We start from the raw sequence: 19,173 nt of genomic DNA on the forward strand, positions 1-19,173 counted from the left end.
TCAGGTCTTCTCTATCATTCAGTAAAATTTTGAAGTTGTATCTGTAAAGGTCTTTTGCATCTTTTTGTCAGATGTACTTTGAGGCCCCATATGGCCTATGTTGCAGAATCTTTTTTTCTATGACCTTTTCTACTCAGTGATGGCTGGTGGATAGACTGCTGAGAGTAGGCTGATCTTCTGTGATCTGGTTAGAGTGGGTTCTAGAACGTCACCCTGATGTCACTCCCTGTTCAGAGCTCTGCCTGGCTCCACTCCAGGCTCTTCCCTCACTTTGTCTCAGTGGACTGGCTTTTGTCACCTCTGGGCTTTGCCCATGTAGCCCATCTTCTCCCTTGGCAGGCCCCCTTCCACTGCCTCCACCCCCCTGGGTTCAGGTTTATGCTGGGGTTGCCTCACCTGCCCTGCACCTTCTAGCCAGTGAGAGCTGCAGGACTAACCAGTGCCTGCCTCCCCACAGGTGGGAAAGCAAGGCCCTGGTAAGGCAGGAGTTGTGCAGGGCCAGCCTTGAATCCCACAGCGCTGGGGCTTCAGGGCAGGTGATTGGAGCCTGGCTCTGCTACTCCTGGTGCCCTGCCCCACCCCATCTTCTCACGTGGAAGCACTGGCAGTGGGAGGCCCCCCACAGTGGGCCAGACCAAGCCGCTCTAGGCCCGTCCTGGGAGCTAGTGATCTGAGTTGCTTAGCAACCTGGGACAACAGAAGCAGTCCAAGTTACCGTGGTTATCCAGTAACCCTGGAACTCACCAAGGTGGGCTTCCCTCGAAGAGAAGAGCCGGGTGGGTGCCTTGGCTTGGCCCCAGACAGCCCCAGGCAAAGCTGTGAGCCTTCCCCTAGCTTCTGTCTCTGCCCTCTGCAGCCTTCCTGGCCCAGACCCTGTCACAACGAGTCTTCCACACCCCCCCCCCCCCGCCCCGTTCTCTCCCCTCCCCATTTAGACCAGCTTTTCATTGCTTTCCTCAGGGCAGAGCAGAAGAACGTCCCAGGCTCCGCCCCATGCTGCCCTATAGGCTGTCACCTGTCCTGCATCAGCCCTGATCCACCCAGTCACAGACACACTCAGGGACAGGGCCTTGGAAAACTCCAAATCCAAGGTTTTTATTACCGGTCAGAAGGTGCTCCCTCACAAACAGTGTTGAGAAGAGGTACATTGCACAACTCTGCTGCAGGCCTGGTGGGGCCACCCACCCCACCCAGCCCACCCTGCCTCTTGAGTGGGCACCCTAAGGCATTTCATACATTGGTGTTTCACTTCTGTTTTTTTATAAAAACAAAATCAGTCCTGGAGTATACAGAAAAAAACCCTGTGATGAATTTTCAGGACCAAACTTAAGTGGGAGGGGTTGGAGTGGGGGTTCTGAGGGGCGGGGACAGTGGCCACGGTGGCCCAGTACCCCCACCACTGGCAGAAGCCTTTGGAAGGGGGTCCGAGGAGAGGGCAGGCACAGCTGACAGGAGGGCTAAACTCAGACAGGAGTGCCCTGTCTTCATCATTTTTTAACTTCCACATACCATAGAAATTTAAGCAAAATAGCTATTTTTATATATTTATATATCATATATATATAAATCAGGCAAATAAAAGAGTTCAGGGGGTGTGGAGATGGGCACCCTGAAGGTGCCTGAGGCGGAGGCGGGACACTGGGTCTCTGGTGCCTGTGGGCACCAGCCCAGGCTGAGCCAAATGTTTGTTCTTATTGCTGATCTGGGGCCAGGTTCTGGGGTGGGGAGCACCTGCAGGCCCTGCCCCCCAGCCCTTCCTGGCCTCTCTAGGGCTGGGGAGCAGCCTCAACATGGCCAAGGCAAGGCAAGGGGCTGATGCCCTCAAATCTACATGGGGGCTGCTCGGCGCCCCCTCCCCCACAGTGGGTGCGGCTGTAGCTCCAGAGACAACTGACTTGTGCTCTCCTGGGCCAGGTGGCCCCTCCAGTTCCCTTCTCTGTGGAGTCCTGTGCTCCCGCTGACTGGGCAGCTCCGATACAGATGTGGCCCTGCTATGTTGAGTGACAAAATGCTCCCTGCTCAAAGGGGTCTGGCTTCCTGATGTCTTAAAAAGAAGGGGCTCTTGCCAGGACATGTTTGTGGCAAGAAAGCACACTTAGAAAGTTGTCTGCTAAGTGCTGTGCTAAAAATATTTACTAAAGTCTTGGCTGGAAAGAAATGGAGATCGTTTTTTCTAAAAAAGTCAAATGTGCCTCCTCAGGAGGGGCCAGTGCCTCCCTGGGTGGGGCTGGTGACTGGGGCAGCCCAGGGCCTGGGCCAGCCTGCCTGAGTTGTGTTAACTGGGAGCTGGGGTCCCAGTGGGACCCAAGTCCATAATGAAGGGGCTCGGGTGACCGAGGGCACCTGCGAGCTGAAGAGAATGCAGGTCAGCACTTACTCCTTCCAAGGTGGGAGCCCCAAAAATGTTTAAAACAAAGGGGGGGGGGGGGTGGGGGGGGGGGGAGGTGTGGGGAGGAGGGCCGTTGAGTACTAAATTGAGTGCATTAAAGAAGAGGTGGACCAGGCTGTGCAGGCGCCTGTATTTGCAGTAGGGGTGGCGCTCAGAAGATGTTGGGGCACATGTGCCAGTCCTGCCTCTCCTTGGCCTCCCAGTAGCCGCCCTTGTACATGCAGGCCGTCTCCCCCGTCAGTGGGTCCAGCCTCTTCTCGAACCACAGCGGCATGTACACATCAGCCTCCTTCTCTGCTGGGCAGGCACAGTGGGCGGGCGGGTGGACAGTGGCCTCTTCCCAGCCCGCCCCCTTCCCTGGTTCCCCCATTCCCTGCCCCCAGGACACAGCTTCCTTCCACCCTGCCTGCCCCCGCACCCTCCCTGTCCCTGGGGTGCCCCTTCCTCCCCCTCTCCCCACCCCTGGGGCATCCCTTCCTTCCGGGAACGCTCCCCACCCCCAGGGTCCCCTCTCTCCCCGCCCAGCCTCACCTTCCTCGGTGCCACAGCCCCGCGAGCAGGCCTCCAGCCGCCGGCGCCGCGACACCCGCTGCTTCTCCTCCAGCCGCTGCTTCTCCGTGTTGGCCTCGTCCCAGTGCCCCTTCTCCATCAGCCGCTGGTCCGGCCGCAGGCGGCTGTCCGTGGGCGCCACGCCCTCCTCGTGCTCGTTGAGGGTCAGGGCCAGCTCGGAGAAGTAGTACATGTTCTCGGCGTTCTCCCTGTGGCGGCAGGGCGGTGTGAGCGGTTCCGCAGGGCCCCCGGGCCACGTGTCCATCCCTGGAACTCGCCCAGCCAGCGGCTGGCTCCTTCCTCTTTTACTGCCTGCACCTTGCACACTCGCTCCACCGACTTGCATCTGTTTTGCTACATTCTACTTTTCTGGGAATTTGCCGATTTCCACCCGTTTTTCAATCTCATTACTACTGCTTTAACGACGAGGACATGGTGATGTCCTCTTTTCACATCTGTGATGTGAGTTAAATGTGCCTTCCCCCCCCCATTCTGAACAGTCATGGTGGAGGTTCGTGCACTCTCTTCATTGGTTGAAGATGAAACTTTGTTGATCCTCTTTTAGGTTTTTCTACCTTACTGAGTTTACTTTTATATTCTCCCACTTTGTTGCGGTTTATTTTGCTGTTCTTTTTCCAACTTCATGAGATGGTTGCTGAGCTCATGATTTTGCAGGTTTTCTTTTCTAATATGTGCGTTTTAGGTTAGGCATTGCCCTCCAAGTACTGCATTAGCTGAATCTCACAGCTTTTATATGTATTACTTTAATTATCATGCACTTTATTTATTTAAGAGAGAGAGTGCCAGCAAGGGGTGGCGGATGGACAGGCAGACTCCACACTGAGCACGGAGGCGGATGGGGGGCTTGATCTCAAGTGAGATCATGAGGCAAACTGAAATCAAGAGTCAGATGCTTAAGGGACTGAGCCATCCAGGCGCCCCTTTATGCAGTTATATTTTCTGATGTCCACTCTATCTTCTTTGATCTGTGGATTAGTTGGAAGTATATTTCTTGAATTTATAAACATTTGGGGATTCTTTCTAGTTATCTTTATTTCTAGCATAATTGCTTTGGAAACAGACAGTATACTGGTATAATCTCAGTTCTTGGAAATTTGCTGAAAGACCCATTATATGGTCAATTTTTGCAGATGTTCCATGTATACCTGAAGAGAAAGTGTTTACTGCAGTTGTTCAGTACAGTGTTCTATAATTGTCTGGTAGATTCTATGGTTCAAACTTTTTTTTTCCTGTTTCTAGCCATTACTAAGAGCTTTGTTAAAATTTCCTATATTGGTTGTAAATTAATCCATTTCTCCTTGTATTTCTACCAGCTTTTGTGGTAAATATTTTGAGACTGTGTTTTTTAGGTACATGATAGGTTCAAATTTAAAACCCATCTTAGTGAATTGAACCTTTATCATTATGTCCCCCTTACCTCCTGTCTTACCTTTTGTTTTAAAGTCTGTTTTGCAACATTAATATAGCTACAGCAGCTTTTGTTTGTTATTTCTCTGGACATATCTTTTTCCATCCTGTTATTCCAATCTTTTTTTCTTACTTAGATGTAGCTCTTGTAAAACACATATAGTTGGATTTTTAAAACTTATCTGAAATCTTATACCTATAATGGGAGTGATTAATTACTGATATTTTGGATTTAAATCTATCTTGTTTTTTTCTTTGTGTTCTCCTTTTTTGGGCCTCAGGTGCACAGCTTTGGATTAGTCATGATCCTTGCTACACGACACCCTCTTTTTATTGGTCCTTGCATGGCCTGCTTGACCACCAGAAGAACATCTAAACAAAAAGTAGAATCCTGACAAAACCTACATCTAACCATATGGAAAACTCACCAATCCATCCCCTTCTCAGGTAGCTATCACGACTCCTGGGTTCATTAGTCCCTTGCTTACCTTTTAATCTAATTTTATTGCATCTTTACATAGTCTTAAATGTGCATGTATTTATGTGTTTTCATATACATATATTTACATATTTGTTTTTAACTGTGTAAGAAGAAGGGGCACTGGGACGAGGCCAACACGGATGTATGTAATCTTGTGGGACTTGCTTTTTTTTTCTTAATATTATACTGCTAAAATTTATATTGTTGCATGTTTCTGTAGTTCATTAGTTTCAACTACTGTGTAATATTCCCTCCTGTGAATAATAACACAGTTATTCATTCAATAAATCTGGGTTGTTTATAAGTTTTTGCTTTCGAGTAATCTTATGCATGGTTCCCATTGTACATTTGCAGGAATTTCTCGAGTATGTAACTAGAAGTGGAACCGCTGGGCTATAGAGTCTGATATTCTTCTTTAGGAGGTAAGGCCAACCTGCTTTTCAACATGGTGACCAGGCACCAATTTGCATTCCCACCAGTGATGGGTAAAAAATATTGTGGATCTACATCTTCTTTAACACTTGATACTCATGTCAGACTTTTTCATTTTTTTTTAATTAAATGAAGGCAAAATGGTCTCATTGCAGTTTTGATTTTCATTTGCCTGATTACCAATGATGTTGATCATATTCATATGATGACTGGTCATATGTATTTGTTCTCGTGTGAAATTCTTGCTCGTGACTCTTGCACTTTTTCTGCCGAATTGTTTTTGCTTTATTTGTGGAGGAGGTGTTCTTGATTTTTTTTAGTTATTATTTTTAATTGTGGCCAAATACTTTTCATGTATTCACAATACTGATCTGTTGTCAGGAATTAAGTATTGTGATTATCTTTTGCAAATTTATATATTGTCTTTTCACTTTCTTTAAGTTGTCTCTTAACGAGCAAAACTTCTTTTAATGAAAAAAATATTTTAATATAGTTACATGCATCAGTGCTGTTCTGTGTCTTAAGATCTATTTCCTTAAGGTCTAAAAGATACTCATCAGTATTTTCTCCTTAGAGTTAACTTATTGTTTAACAGCAAATCAAGCTTAATACCTTTTCTAAGACCTTTACCTGGAGTCAATTTCTGTTCTAATGTAAGGGAGAGATTCAGGTAATCTTTTTCCATATGGATAACCATTTTCCCAAATCTTTTAGTGAACAGTGCCATCTTTCCACATGATCTCATGTCACCTTTGTTAGGTGATATATACATCCATGGGTCTGTTTCCAGGCTCACTGTTCTATTGCAGCTTCAAAATAAGTCCTAATATGTAGTAGGGCTAGTCCTTATTTCTCTGTTCTTCAGAAATATTCTGGCCCTTTATTCTTCAATAAAAATTTAAAAATCATTATATCAAGCAATGAAAATCACTACTGGGATTTTGTTTGATCTCCTCTTTAGATCATAACATCTTTGTAATACTAAATCTTTCTATTTATGAACATTGTGTCTTTCTCCATTGATTTAGCTCTTCTTTAATATCTCAGTAAAGTTTTATAATTTTCTCTATAGAGGTCTTGAATATAAGATTATTACAAGATTATGTTATTATATATTATGTATTATATATTATGTTATTCTATTATTACAAGATTATCTTATTGAATATAAGATTTATTACAAGATCCTCCTCTGGTATGATAATTGTCTTCTCTTAAATTGTATTTCCTAGTTGTTTTCTTTTAGTGTGTAGAAATGCAACTGACTTTGGCATATAACCTTATACTAAGACACCTAAAATGCTTTTTCTGAATCTACTGAGATTTATTAATGTGATGAATTCATTTGTGGATTTTCTTTTTTTTTTTTAAAGATTTTATTTATTTATTTGACAGAGAGAGAGAGACAGCGAGAGAGGGAACACAAGCAGGGTGAGTGGGAGAGGGAGAAGCAGGCTTCCCACTGAGCAGGGAGCCTGATGCAGGGCTTGATCCCAGGACCCTGGGATCATGACCTGAACTGAAGGCAGATGCTTAATGACTGAGCCACCCAGGCGCCCCTGGATTTTCTAACATAAAATCATCTTTGTATGCCCATGAGAAATGCAACAGGATTGATGAATGCTTTCTTTTTTATACACTGTTGGATTTTCTGATGTCTTATTTTGGAATTTTGCTTATATATTCATGAGTGAAATAGGGTAGAACTTTAATTTTCCTATGACTCTTTTAGGTTGGTTTGGTATCAGGGTTATCCTGGCCTCACGTATAGGAAAAGAGAGCATTTCTTCTTTTCCTTTGGTCTGGAAGATTTTATATACTATTGGGATAATATATTTCTTTTTTTTTTTTTTTTTTTTATTTTGCTTATATTTTTTTTTGTTTTCAGAGAGAGAATGAGAGACAGAGAGCACGAGAGGGAAGAGGGCAGAGGGAGAAGCAGACCCCCTGCTGAGCAGGGAGCCCGATGTGGGACTCGATCCCGGGACTCCAGGATCATGACCTGAGCCGAAGGCAGTCGCTTAACCAACTGAGCCACCCAGGCGCCCCGGGATAATATATTTCTTGAAAATTTGGTAGAATTCACCTACAAAATTAACTGGGCTTTGTGTTTTCCTGTGAGAATTTTTAAACTACCTCTTCAGTTTCTTTGATTATAGGACTAGTCATGCTTTTCATTTCTTTTAGACTCAGTTCTTGTTATATTTTTCTAAGAATTTGTCCTCATCTGAATTTTAATTCTCTCTTAGTACTTTGTATGTCATATTAAACTCTTCATTAATAATATTTATTTCTATATTCTCTCTTGGTAAGTCTTGCCAATAGTTTTCTGTCAGGTTTTTTTTTTTCTTGAAGAATCAACTTTTGGCTTTTTAAACTTCTCTATTTTATTTTTTTCTATTTTACTAATCTCTGCTCTTATTTTTAAAGTCAGTTTTTTTCTTTCTTCTGGTTTATATGTTGACCTTTTTCTAATTTCTTAGATTAGAAACTCAGAAAAGAAATAGTCTCAAAATGAATGAGCTTGTTTATGTGCCTATTTAAGGCAATCCATTTCCTTTAAAGCACTGCCTTTGTTACATCCATTCTCAATTTTAGGTATTTTATTTTATTTTATATTAAGATTTTATTTATTTAAGAGACAGAGAGAACAAGAGGTGGGGCAGAGGGACAGGTAGAAGCAGGCTCCCTGCTGAGCAGGGAGCCAGATGTGAGGCTTGATCCCAGGACCTGGGATCATGACCTGAGCCTGACTGAGCCACCCAGTTGCCCCAATTTTATGTATTTTAAAACTTCCATTCTAATTTATTATTTTACCCATGAGTTATTTAGCAACTTAACAATTTTTTCCAAACACGTGAGGACTTTTTGTCATCTTGTTCATAACTTCTGACTTAGTTGTCTTATCATAGATGTGGTCTGTACGCTACCCTCTAAATTTGTTGAGTCTTTCTTTAGGGTTCAGTACACAATAGATCTTTGCATACATTCCATGTCTACTGGGTAAAAGGTACGTTCTATTATTGTTGCAACTGCAAGTATGTGGACATCCTGTGTTGTTTTGATCTCTTCAGATCCTTGTTGATCCCACCCCTGCTCTGACTGATCAACAAGTGAGAGAGGTATATTGAAGTCTCTCAATCTCCCACCATGGTGATGGATTTATCAATTTCTCCCTTTACTCTCAATATATGCCTTGTATATTTTTGAGGCTATTTCATTACATGCATAGTGAAACTCATATCTTCTTGAAGAACTCAAGACTTTTATCATGTAGCAATTCTTCCATCCCTAGTAATGCTTTTGTCTTATTAAAGTCTATTTTATCTGATATTAATATAGCTGTTGTAGCTTTTTCAGTTAGTATTCCCATGATATGTCTTTTCCTTTCAACCTCTGCATGTCTTTGTTTTTGACATCTCTTAGAAGGTGCATATATCTGGATTTTAAAAAAATCCAGTCAGTCAGTATTTTGCTTTTTGACTGGTGAGTTTCAGCTACTTTTATTTGTTATGCTTGGGCCTATTCCTATTGTGTTGATTTACTGTTTTTATTTGTCCTTTTTCTTTTTAGTCTTTTCTTACTATTTTAACATCTTATATTTGTCTCTTCCTTCTAATAAGAACTTAGCAATCCTTCACATCCCTTGGTGTCCGTTTCAACTCCCCTCAGATCCTGACATGTTAACATTATCTACATTTTAAATTCTGCATTATTATGGGAATATTTCTCTTTTACTTCATATGTCTTTTGCAGCAACTTCTGGATTTTTTTTTCTCCCCCTTTTAAAGTACTATGTCTAGGGGCGCCTGGGTGGCTCAGTTGGTTAAGCATCCAACTCTTGATTTCAGCTCTGGTCATGATCTCACATGATCTCAGAGTCTTAAGCTTGAGCCCCATGTCAGCTAAGCACCGGGTGTGTGGATCCTGGTTAAGATTGTCTCTCTCGGGCGCCTGGGTGGCTCAGTTGGTTAAGCGACTGCCTTCGGCTCAGGTCATGGTCCCGGAGTCCTGGGATCGAGTCCCGCATCGGGCTCCCTGCTCTGCGGGGAGCCTGCTTCTCCCTCTCCCACTCCCCCTGCTTGTGTTCCCTCTCTCGCTGTGTCTCTCTCTGTCAAATAAATAAATAAAATATTAAAAAAAAAAAAAAAGATTGTCTCTCTCCCTCCCCTGCCCCACCCCTGCTTGCTCTCTCTCTAAAATAAATAAACAAACAAACTACTATGTCTAATACCATTTTCGTTGTGGGTTTTGTGTGGCAAACCTTCTGAGGCTGTTTGCCTGACAACATTTGTTGTTGTTGTTGTTATGTGCTCATTATTAAATGATAGCCTGTCTGGATAAAAATCTTAATCTTCTAATTTTGCTTTCTTCATTACTTGAAAATATTACTCCAAACATTGGCTATTGAAAGATGTCAATCTTTCTGATTGCCAATCTGATTCTTTTTTTTTTTTTTTTTTAAAGATTTTATTTATTTGACAGAGACATAGCATGAGAAGGAACACAAGCAGGGGGAGCGGAAGAGCGAGAAGCAGGCTTCCCGCTGAGCAGGGAGCCTGATGCGGGGCTCGATCCCAGGACTCTGGGATCATGACCTGAGCCGAAGGCAGACGCTTAACGACTGAGCCACCCAGGCGCCCCTGTCAATCTGATTCTTTATCCTTCATTGTAATCTGCTTCTACTCCTCTCTTGAAGCTACTAGAATTTTCTCTTTGGCATTTTTAATTTTCACTATAGTGTGGTCTTGGTGAAAGCTTTTCTTTATCTCTTGTCTCTGGAATTCCACAGGCCCTTCAACCCAAGGTCTCCCATCTCTGTTTTTATTCTGGGAAATTTATCTCCATTATTTAACTGTTTCTCTTTCCTTTCCATTTTTATTTCTTTTTCCCTTCCAGGATTCCAGTTAAACATTATTTTAGTGGTTGTTCTAGGAATTATGCAGACTTCACATAGCCAAAAGTTACCGCACATTTTGACCTTCTTGAGTTGCACAAAGGCCTTTGAGAAGTTTCCTTCCATTTATCCCTCTTCTGACTTATATGATCACACAGTTGTATTTTGTTTAGATTCTAAAACCCGCAAGACATTTCTATTCTTATTTACTGTTCACTTAGGTTCACATAGTTTTTGTTCTTCATTCATTCACACATCTCAGATCTTCCATCTGGGATCACTTTCCTTCTGCAGGAGGTATATCCTTTAATGTGGGTCTGCTGGTGGCAAAATGAGTTTTTATTAGTCTGAAAATAAAATATTTCAACACTCTGTAAACATGTTCTTGCTGGGTGTATAATCATCGGCTGGCAGGGAGTCTTTCTGCACATGGAAGATCTCATTTGACCATCTTCAAGCTTCCATCATTGCTGAGGAAGAGACCGCTGTCAGTCTGCTACTCCTCAGAAAGTCATACAGGTCTTTTTCACAACTCTTTGATTTAGTTTCAACAGTTCCACTGTATAGATTTGGTGTGGAAGATTCTTTTCTGTTTGCTCTTCAGATATGGTCTTTCTAGACTCTGACTAGAAGTACCCTAGACCCTGCTCTCAAAACCTGACGTGCGCATGGCTGCCCTCGGGATCTTCCTGAGATTCTCACTCTTATGGGCTCCCAGGGCTGCTGGTGATGCTGCTCCAGGGACTCCCTCTGGGTCACTAGGTGGTAAGCTTTCTCTCTGTTAGCTTTTTGTCTTTGCCAGGTTTTGTCTCTCTATTTGAAGTGTTTCTTTTCTTCTGTTGATGGATTATATTAAACCTTCCCAATTGGAGTTCTCAAGTTTAGTTACTTAATTTTTCCTTTGTAGAATTTGTTTTGCTCTCTTTGGAACCTGCTGTGTCACTTTTTATAGTTTTCTGTTTCTTGCACTGATTTTCACATTTGGTTTTCATTCCTTGGACTGTGGGGACTCTGTCCTTACAGCCTGTTTAAAGTCTGCATAGAACTTACTACCACCAGATAAGGTCACGCTTATTTACGGCCGAGTGTCTGGCTCCCACACTGGGATGTCAGCTGCAGAACACCGTCTCTGCCTGCGTGTGGACAGAACTGTCCCGACCCCAGTGCCTGCTGCTCGCTTCTTGCCTGGCCGGGCAGGCTCCCTGGCCTGTCCTCTGCCCCTTGCCTCTGTTTCCCGCTCCCTGCCTGCTCTTTACCCGCCCTGCAGCCCCACTCACGGCAGCGGGTACTTCTTCCACAACAGCTTGGCTGGAAGCGTCTGGTACACTGTCTTCTGCTTCCCATCCGAGCCGGGGCTGCTGGGGCTGCTTTGCACAATCTTGGCGCACTCCATCTGTTCATCCCACGAGCCTGACAGCACGTAGTGGGCTTTGCCGTGGCTGTCACTCACCACTCCTGTCACCTGTGGACATGGGCAGGATTGGCATAGGCACACGCCCCACCCCAGGCCCCCCCAACGCTCCAAGAGGTGGCCTTGCTTACCTTCCGGGCTACCTCTTTGGAGAAGTAGCTGTAGGGCAAGAACTTCAGCTGGCACCGGTCCTGAGTCTTATGGTTCACAATCTCGATGTCCCCTGTCTGGTGAGGGAGGGTAGTGGTCAGTGGCCCACTTCGAGGCCACACGCCCCCCCTCCCTGAGGGCACCGCCTGACCTGGTCGATCCAGAGCTTGCCCACAATGATGTTATGTACAGTCGAGGTGCTCTTCCTCCACACGTAGTGATTCCCACTGGCCTGGAATTCTAAGTGGATGGCACCTAAAGGCCAGATATAGGGTCAGAGGTCACGGCTTGCCATGCTAGACCCCAGCCAGCCTGCCTGCTCACAGTCCCAGGGTCCTGATAACCGGAAGCAGTATTCATGTCGACTGGGGACAGGACATAGGCCAGGGAGGCATCCAGGAAGCCTGGGGAGGTGGGGAACAGATTTGCAGAGAGACTAATGTCACTCCTGGAGGCCCCAAGCTGGCTTCTGGGTTGGTAAAACCCTCCCCCTTATCCCGAATGTCTTTCTGTCCTGGGAGAGCACAGGGCTCCAGCTCACCTAGAGGCATGATGGAGAGGTATTTTCCCCGGAACTTGCTGGAGATGGTGATCTCCTGCCAGAGGCTCCAGCCATGCTTGGAGAACACGTAGTGTGCAGCTGATGGTGGGTGGTGGCTCACCTGAGACCAGACCCACAGGACATGAGCGTCTGCTGGACGTGGGCCCAGGCCTGCTCCCCATCCAGCTAAGTGGGGGGGACAGCCTGCCCTGTGCTCAGCACAACCAGCTCCATGGCCCTGGGAGCAGGCCCCCGGGAAGGACGGTGCTCTGAGTGGAAAAGCAAGGGTGCGGCAGTGGGACCGGCCTGGGCGGCTGTCCTGGGCTTGCTGTGGTTGGGAGAAGGGGGCCGAGGCATCTCTCCGCTGGACTTGGGCTCTGAAATGGGGTGACGACAGAGCCTGGCCTCAAGGAGGCCCCTGTGACAAGCTGTGCTGAGGGCTAGGAAGCGAGGTGTGACACTCTAGTGAGGGCTTCTGTGCCTACTCTCCAGGTGGCAGCCCCACTCATCCGCAAAGGGCCATGTTGCACAGGGGGTCCAGGTCGGGGAAGCCATTTGAACTGAGTGGCAGCGTTGGGCCCTGCCTCCCTCCTGGGCAGCCTGGCTGCAGAGCAGGAGTCCGTGGAGGGTGGCGCAGCAAGCTCTGCACAGCCCCGCGGGGGCCCCCTAGCACCTCCCGCCTCCTCTCACGGCACTGGGCGCCCCTGATGGCTGTCTCACCTGCTAGTACGCCCCTGTCAACTTCCCCTTGTTTGTTCTTCCTCATTTCTATGGCTCCTTTGGTCGCAGGTCCTGGGGCCCAGCCTCTCCCCAGCTTCCTCACTCCCTAGGGCACCTCTTCGCTGAGTCACAGCCTCAGTCAGGCTCCGGCCCCAGCCTTGCGCTGGGACTGGCGCCGTGCGCTCCAGCTGCCCACCGGATGCTTCCACTCCGGCGGCTCTTTGGACTGACCAGAGTTCCTGCCGCGCCCGCATGCATTGCTCATTGCCTCCTGTCACCATCAGTGGTACCTCACTGCCTTTTGGGTTTGAGTCCCAGGTCAAACCCGCCAACCATTCCTTGTCGCCCAAGGCCAGCGCCCCATGTGCCCTAGAGCCCAGCACACTGGCAAACTCAGGGATGGGACCCCAAGGGGCTGGCCCTGGCGCTCTGCATCATGGCTTCCTGCTCAGGCCGATGACCTAGTCTTAACAGCTGCTCACACCAAATGCTTTGGAGTCATCCCTGGCCCTCTTTCTTGTGTGCCTGCTCTAATCCTTAGCAAATCTAGGCTGTTCTTTCTTCAAAATGCATCTAGGAGCCACCCCTCCCCCTCACCAGGCCACAGTGGGTGGCGCAGAGCGTCTGTAGGCTTTACTCTCTGCTGCAGGGGTTGGGGGGTGGGGGCATAAAGCAAGGCCGGTGTCCTGACTCCTCCACCTGCCACACAGAGTGAAACCGGAGGCCTCAGGCTGCCTGCCCACTCCCTGTCTGACCTGTGCGCTCCTTTCTCCCTCACTCTGGGCTTCAGCCAGCTTTCTAAAGGAGACAGAACCATCTGTCATACACAGCACCTGTCCCTCACTGCCCCCCTCAGGAGAACAGGCACCCCATCCGCTCACTTCCCAGCTGCTGCCTGTATAGCACCTGGCGCTTTTGGGGGTACTTGGTCAACTCTATTGAATGAAGAAGTGAATTCACTCAGTAGTTCAGGCCAAGAACACCAGGGTCATCCTTGCTACTTTCCCTTGCCTCCCTCCCTCCCTCCTTTGCCCTCTCTCCCCACATCCAAAGCATTAGCAAATCCCCAGGCTCTACTTTCTAAGCAGCTTGCGCTCTGCCCTCCCACGTCCCCCTGGTGTGGCCACCCTAACCAGCTTCCTGTAGGGCTACACTGCAGCCAGAGCACGCCTTTTCAACTAGCCACCAGACTGTGAAACGTCTGCTTCCTGAGCTCCACCCCAGGCCCAGAACAGAGCCTGGCCCACGGCTCATGTCCAGCAGCCCACCTGGGAAGCTCTATGTTGGGTGCCTTCACGCAGCACTTAACTGGGTCCTCCCAGCACCCAGGGAGGTACCAACAGAATCACCCCTCTTCAGACAAGGGCGCCAAAGCTCAGGCTGAGATGCTACTGTGGAGGCTCCCAGACCCCAGGGCCTGGGTTTGGTTTTGCTCCGTGAGGAGAATATGCATCTCTGTGGGGAAGGCATAGAGAAGGGATGGGGGCGAGCTGACCTCGCCGCCCCCCAGGGCAGGACCTCTGGACCCGAGAAGCTCCTCACATTCCAGGCCTGTACCATCACTGACCAGGGTGCCCACATGGCGCGGGCTCCCCTCTGCCTGCCACCTCCGCCGCTCTGGTCCACCCGGACTCCCCGATAGCACCGCATACATGTCCCTCGAGGGTTGCTGCATGGTTTCTGACGGAGGGGAGGGGGGCCCTCCCCTTCCCCACACACCAGCCCTGACTCTGTCCTCACCCGGCTGTCTCCGGGAGACCTGCCCCTGCTGCAGGAGGCCCAGCTGCTGACTGGACCTCGTCTTGGCCCTGTGGGCACGGGCACGTCAGGGACAGAGGCCGCGTCCCATTCGTCTCGCTAGGACCCCCAGGCCTAGCAGGAGTGGCTTGGCCAGAGCGTGCGTGGGCCTCACCTGCTCGCAGAGGGAGCGCAGGCCCATGTCATCGAGGCGGTCCAGCTCAAAGGTCTCCCCCAGCATGGGGTTGAAGGGCTTGGCGATGCGGTGCACAGTGGTGGAGTAGGAGGACACAGAGAAGGCGGCCACCAGGCACATCTGCTCCGCCGAGCTGGTGCAGTGCACCGCCTTGTCCAGCAGGTGGTGGTACTCCAGGTCCTCCGTCAGCCGCTGGAGCATGGACAGGGGCTCGTTAAAGTTGACCTGTGGACAGGCGGCCGTCAGGCGCTGCTCCCAGCGCGGGCCTGGCGTCGGCACGGCACCCTTGTTCTCCTCAGGGGTTCGTGGACACTGCTGCTCAGATGGCACCTTCACAGTCAGGATCCTCTGATGACCCTGTCTAAAGCCCTGTCTGAACCCGCGGCTCCATGCGCTCGCCTCCGGCCCTCACCGCTCTTGGACCTGCTGTCTCTCGGACCCTCTCACTATGGTTACTGTCACTCTCCCCTCCTAGGATGTAAATGCCACAAAGACCAGAGTTTCTGACTTGTTCAGCACCGAATCAGAATCAGTGAGTGAGTGGATGGATGGGTGGCTGGCTGAGTAGGTTTTCCTCCTATTCTGAGCTATTATGCTAGTTTTCTGGTGAAAGCTCCTGGAGGTGCCCCCCCATCCTGGCCTTGGACAGGGCAGGGTCACTCACCATGCTGGGCTGCGACCCTGGGCCAGCCATCAGGCAGGGACTGCCCTGCGTTCTCCCCTTTCATCCTCCCAACACTGTTATGTGGGCGCCGTTACTCTCCCCACTTTGCAGGTGTGGGCACAGAGGCTGGAGATGTGAAGGGGTTTGTCCCGGGGCACACAGTGAAGCCAAGTCTGGCCTGAACCCCAAACTCTTCCTCCCTGGAGATGCCATCAGAGCCTGGTGGCACGCAGATGCCAACCCCGCCCTCAGCCCGCTGTGTGACCTGGCCGGCGTGGGCGCCAGAGACCGCTCCCCGCCCAGAGGAGGGCCCAGTCCTGCCACTCCCCATCTATGAGGTCAGGACAGCTGGCACACTGTGAAGCCCTGTCAGGTGCAGAGGCGCTGCGGGGGTCCCCACATCTCTGATCAATGCAGAGCCCCTCCTTCGCTCCTTCCCTCAGAGCCTGAGACCTCTGCTCTCAGGGGATTTTGGCAATGTCGTTGAACACGACTGGATAATTTGTTACATGCTCCTCAGGTGTCCTTAAGAAAATGACACCCAGGCTGCTGGTACTTCACAGAGGCCATTCCTTCTCATCCATCACAAAAAAGCCCCCCCACCCCCCGGACCCACTGCAGCTGCCCCGCCCCAGCCCCCTACCGGCATGGGGATCTTGGAGAGCTCCCGGCCGATGCAGTTCTTCATGATGCTCCAGAGATTAAGGCTGTAGTTGGGTTTGTCAGGGATGCGGACACGCCTCTTGACTTTGGGGGGGCCCTTGGGCACAAGCGAGGCACCATCTAGCACCTGCCAGAGAGAACATGCCTGTGAGCGGAGGCCAGGGTGCCCCTTCAGCCCCCCAGCCCTGGCCCTCACCTCTACCCAGTGCAGTCCGAGCACCGAGCTGGCCACTGGCATGGTGCTGGCACGGGGGCAGTCTGGCTGATGGGTCAGACCAGGATGAAGGCAGCCAGGGCACTGAGCCCACCCCAGGAGCCTGGAGCCCAGAGTGCCAGCCTGCCTTCCAGCCACCCTTGGGGTCTTCCCTCTCACTTACATTATCTGATGAGGTCCAGTCCACTGAGCCTGTGGTCCCACCCTCCGCTTTTCTGCAAGAAACACAAAAGGGGAGGTAAGTTATTTACAAATCCTCAGGCCTCCTGGGGACCTGGCCACCTTCTATCCAAACCCCTCAGTGGGGTGCAAGGGGCAGCCTATCCCAAAGCTGCTTCTCCAATGGGACATCTCCAGTTTGGGACATTCAGCTGGGCTGAGGGGCCCAGGACAGTGATTTGGAGGGGCTCCCACCCATTGATGCCCCGTAGGAGCAGCCACTTGAGCAAAGTCACCTGAGGTCCCTGCATACAGCCCCCTCCTGGCACTGGCAGACCCAGGACCCGGATGAAGCTGGGAGTGGCCATTTCCTCTGGCAGAGCCTCCTAGGCGGGGCCCCCTCCATCACAGACAGACCCCACTGTGTCCTCACTGTCTGCTGGTCTGACTCTCGCACTAGACTGGGGTTCCAGAAGGGCAGGAAGTGGGTCAGATGCATGCCTGTGCCTGTGAATACTTGTGGTGAGATGGTTGGCTAGAGCAGCAGGGGGCGGTATGGCTGAGGGGCCCAAGCTCTGAGCTCAGGATCCCCAAGGACAGGTGACCTGGGCCAGCTGGGGTGAGGGACAGGCACTTGGCAGTCAGGGCCTCAGGGAATGGGAAGGATTCACTGGGTCGCTGCGGACAGGGTACCGCCTGCAGTCCAGAGGAGCTACACTACCAGGGAAGGTGGTAGTGTGGGCCTTGGGGCTGTGTCAGGAGCCTAGGGAGCCAATGAAGAGTGTTGAGCACAGGGGTCACCTGCTTGCTGGTCGGGTGGCAGCAGAGAGGCCTGGGGCTGTTGGCTGAGGTGTGGAAGGTGGCTGGGGTGGGGGTACGAAGGAGGAGGCGGAGCCCAGGCCCCTGGGGACTCCAGATAGGGGGGGGGGGGGGGGGGAGCCGGAGGGGTCCGCAAAGGTGACACTGCTGGGTGATAAAGTGAAAGGAAATTCAGAACAGCCAAGCCAAGCTCATTTTGAGAGCAATATAAGCAAATCTTAAAATATTATTGGGAAATGAACCACGATTGAGTTGGAAATAACAGTTGATAGGACTAGAAACTCCCTGAGGGGTTAGAGAGATCCCAAAGGCCCCTGCCCTGGGAGAAACTAGGACATGGGGGTGGTGACCCATGTCGGTCCACAGAGGCAAAAAAGGAGCAGCCAGGGGTTTTGCCGGCCTCCCCCTCCCCGGACTGGGCTTCAGGAAGGCAGCATGGGGCGTGGCAGGCAGCAGATCAGATGCAGGGAGTAAGGCCGCTGGGAAGCCTGGAGTCCCTCATCCGTGGGGGGCTGAGTGCCCTGCCTGAGGGCCCACCCGTGGGGGAGCATGGGAGGCTCTGTGACTCTGTGAAGGTGGCAGAGGGCAGCACAGGCTGCGGTCACTTAGGTCGCTGTCCCCAGGACTTGAAGCGGCAGCTCCTCCCCAGGCCACAGCAGAGGGGTGTCCCCTAATGCTGCCATACTCACGACCCTTCTATCGATAGAATATTGAAGCAATGTGATGAGAATAAAAGATCCTAATGAGGCAACTCCTAATCATAGCAAATCGTTGTTCAAGCCCCAGGGTGCTGCCCTCTGACCCAGCCTCGCCCCCCACCCCGCCGCCCCAGCTCCTGCTCGTCAGTCCCCGTCGCAAGTCCTGTACCACCCGGGGGCGCTTCCCAAGGACCTGGAGTCCGAAAACGATGTCCTGGTTACCGCTGTGTTCTAGTGCGTATTTAGAAACATCCAGAAAGAGGACGCTTTTATGAAAAAATGAAACAAAGCCTTGGAAATAGAAAATAAAAGGGACTTCCTGCATCTCCTGTCTGTTCTGGAACACTGGCGCGGTGGAGGGAGTGGGTGGGACTGCGCCGAGCTCCAGGCAAGAAAAAGCAGCGGCCGCTTCCAGGCCCCAGCCCTCCTGTGGCAGCCCCAACCCCCACCCCCTCCGGCTGGAACTGGATCCAGCTGAGGCCCCGTTCTCCACCTCCATTTAAAATGAAACCCTGATTCAAACTTTACGTGGGCATTTTGGGTCTAAGGAAGAACAGAAGAAATCTAATCAAAATATACCGTGAAGCAAGACTTGCGGGAGAAAACCTGAAGCACAAAGAACAGGTGGAGCTGAGGAAGAACAAGGCGAGAAGGGCTAACCCCGGGAGAGGACGCACCTGTCCTCCTTGGCCTCAGTGATCACAGTGATGAAGGATGTAGAGTCTTCCATGGCGTCGAAGTACTCGGTATCTTCATCTTCCTCACTGTCCTCTCCTTTGGGAGTTAAGAGGCTTCCTGCAGATATGTGAGAAACCGCTGCCTGTTTGCAACACTGAAAACTCACTCACCTGCCTGAGGAAGTCCAGAGCCCAAAGGGTGCCCCCCACTTTGGACCCTGCTCCCTGCCTCCACCGGCCCCTGGTTCCCTCCCCACTCCGCTCACCTGGTCCGCATTAACCTGGCTGTGGCTCTGCCCTCACTCCCCTTCCTGGAATGAGCTTCCCGCTCAGTGCTCTGGCTCAGAG

The 19,173-nt window shown here is 50.2% G+C and overlaps 1 protein-coding gene across 3 annotated transcripts in view; it reads right to left on the minus strand.

Moving 5' to 3' along the window:
• Positions 1-1,209: 1,209 nt before the first annotated feature.
• OSBP2 (oxysterol binding protein 2) overlaps positions 1,210-19,173 on the minus strand; it is a 167,713-nt gene continuing 149,749 nt past the window's right edge. The window contains exons 5-15 of one of the 3 annotated variants that reach the window (XM_021703401.2): positions 18,826-18,943; positions 17,433-17,435; positions 16,636-16,687; positions 16,239-16,385; positions 14,911-15,156; positions 12,279-12,399; positions 11,889-11,992; positions 11,719-11,814; positions 11,454-11,638; positions 2,921-3,147; positions 1,210-2,683 (exon numbers count right to left, since the gene is read on the minus strand). In XM_021703401.2, coding sequence (XP_021559076.1) covers positions 2,541-2,683; positions 2,921-3,147; positions 11,454-11,638; positions 11,719-11,814; positions 11,889-11,992; positions 12,279-12,399; positions 14,911-15,156; positions 16,239-16,385; positions 16,636-16,687; positions 17,433-17,435; positions 18,826-18,943 — 1,442 coding nt within the window. In that variant the 3' untranslated portion in view covers positions 1,210-2,540. Of the gene's footprint in view, positions 2,687-2,920; positions 3,148-11,453; positions 11,639-11,718; positions 11,815-11,888; positions 11,993-12,278; positions 12,400-14,910; positions 15,157-16,238; positions 16,386-16,635; positions 16,688-17,432; positions 17,436-18,825; positions 18,944-19,173 lie in introns of all 3 variants that reach the window. The other 2 variants (XM_021703402.2, XM_021703400.2) reach the window with 2 other exon arrangements.

Source organism: Neomonachus schauinslandi, chromosome 14 (genome assembly GCF_002201575.2).
Source record: "Neomonachus schauinslandi chromosome 14, ASM220157v2, whole genome shotgun sequence".
NCBI classification, from domain to species: domain Eukaryota; kingdom Metazoa; phylum Chordata; class Mammalia; order Carnivora; family Phocidae; genus Neomonachus; species Neomonachus schauinslandi.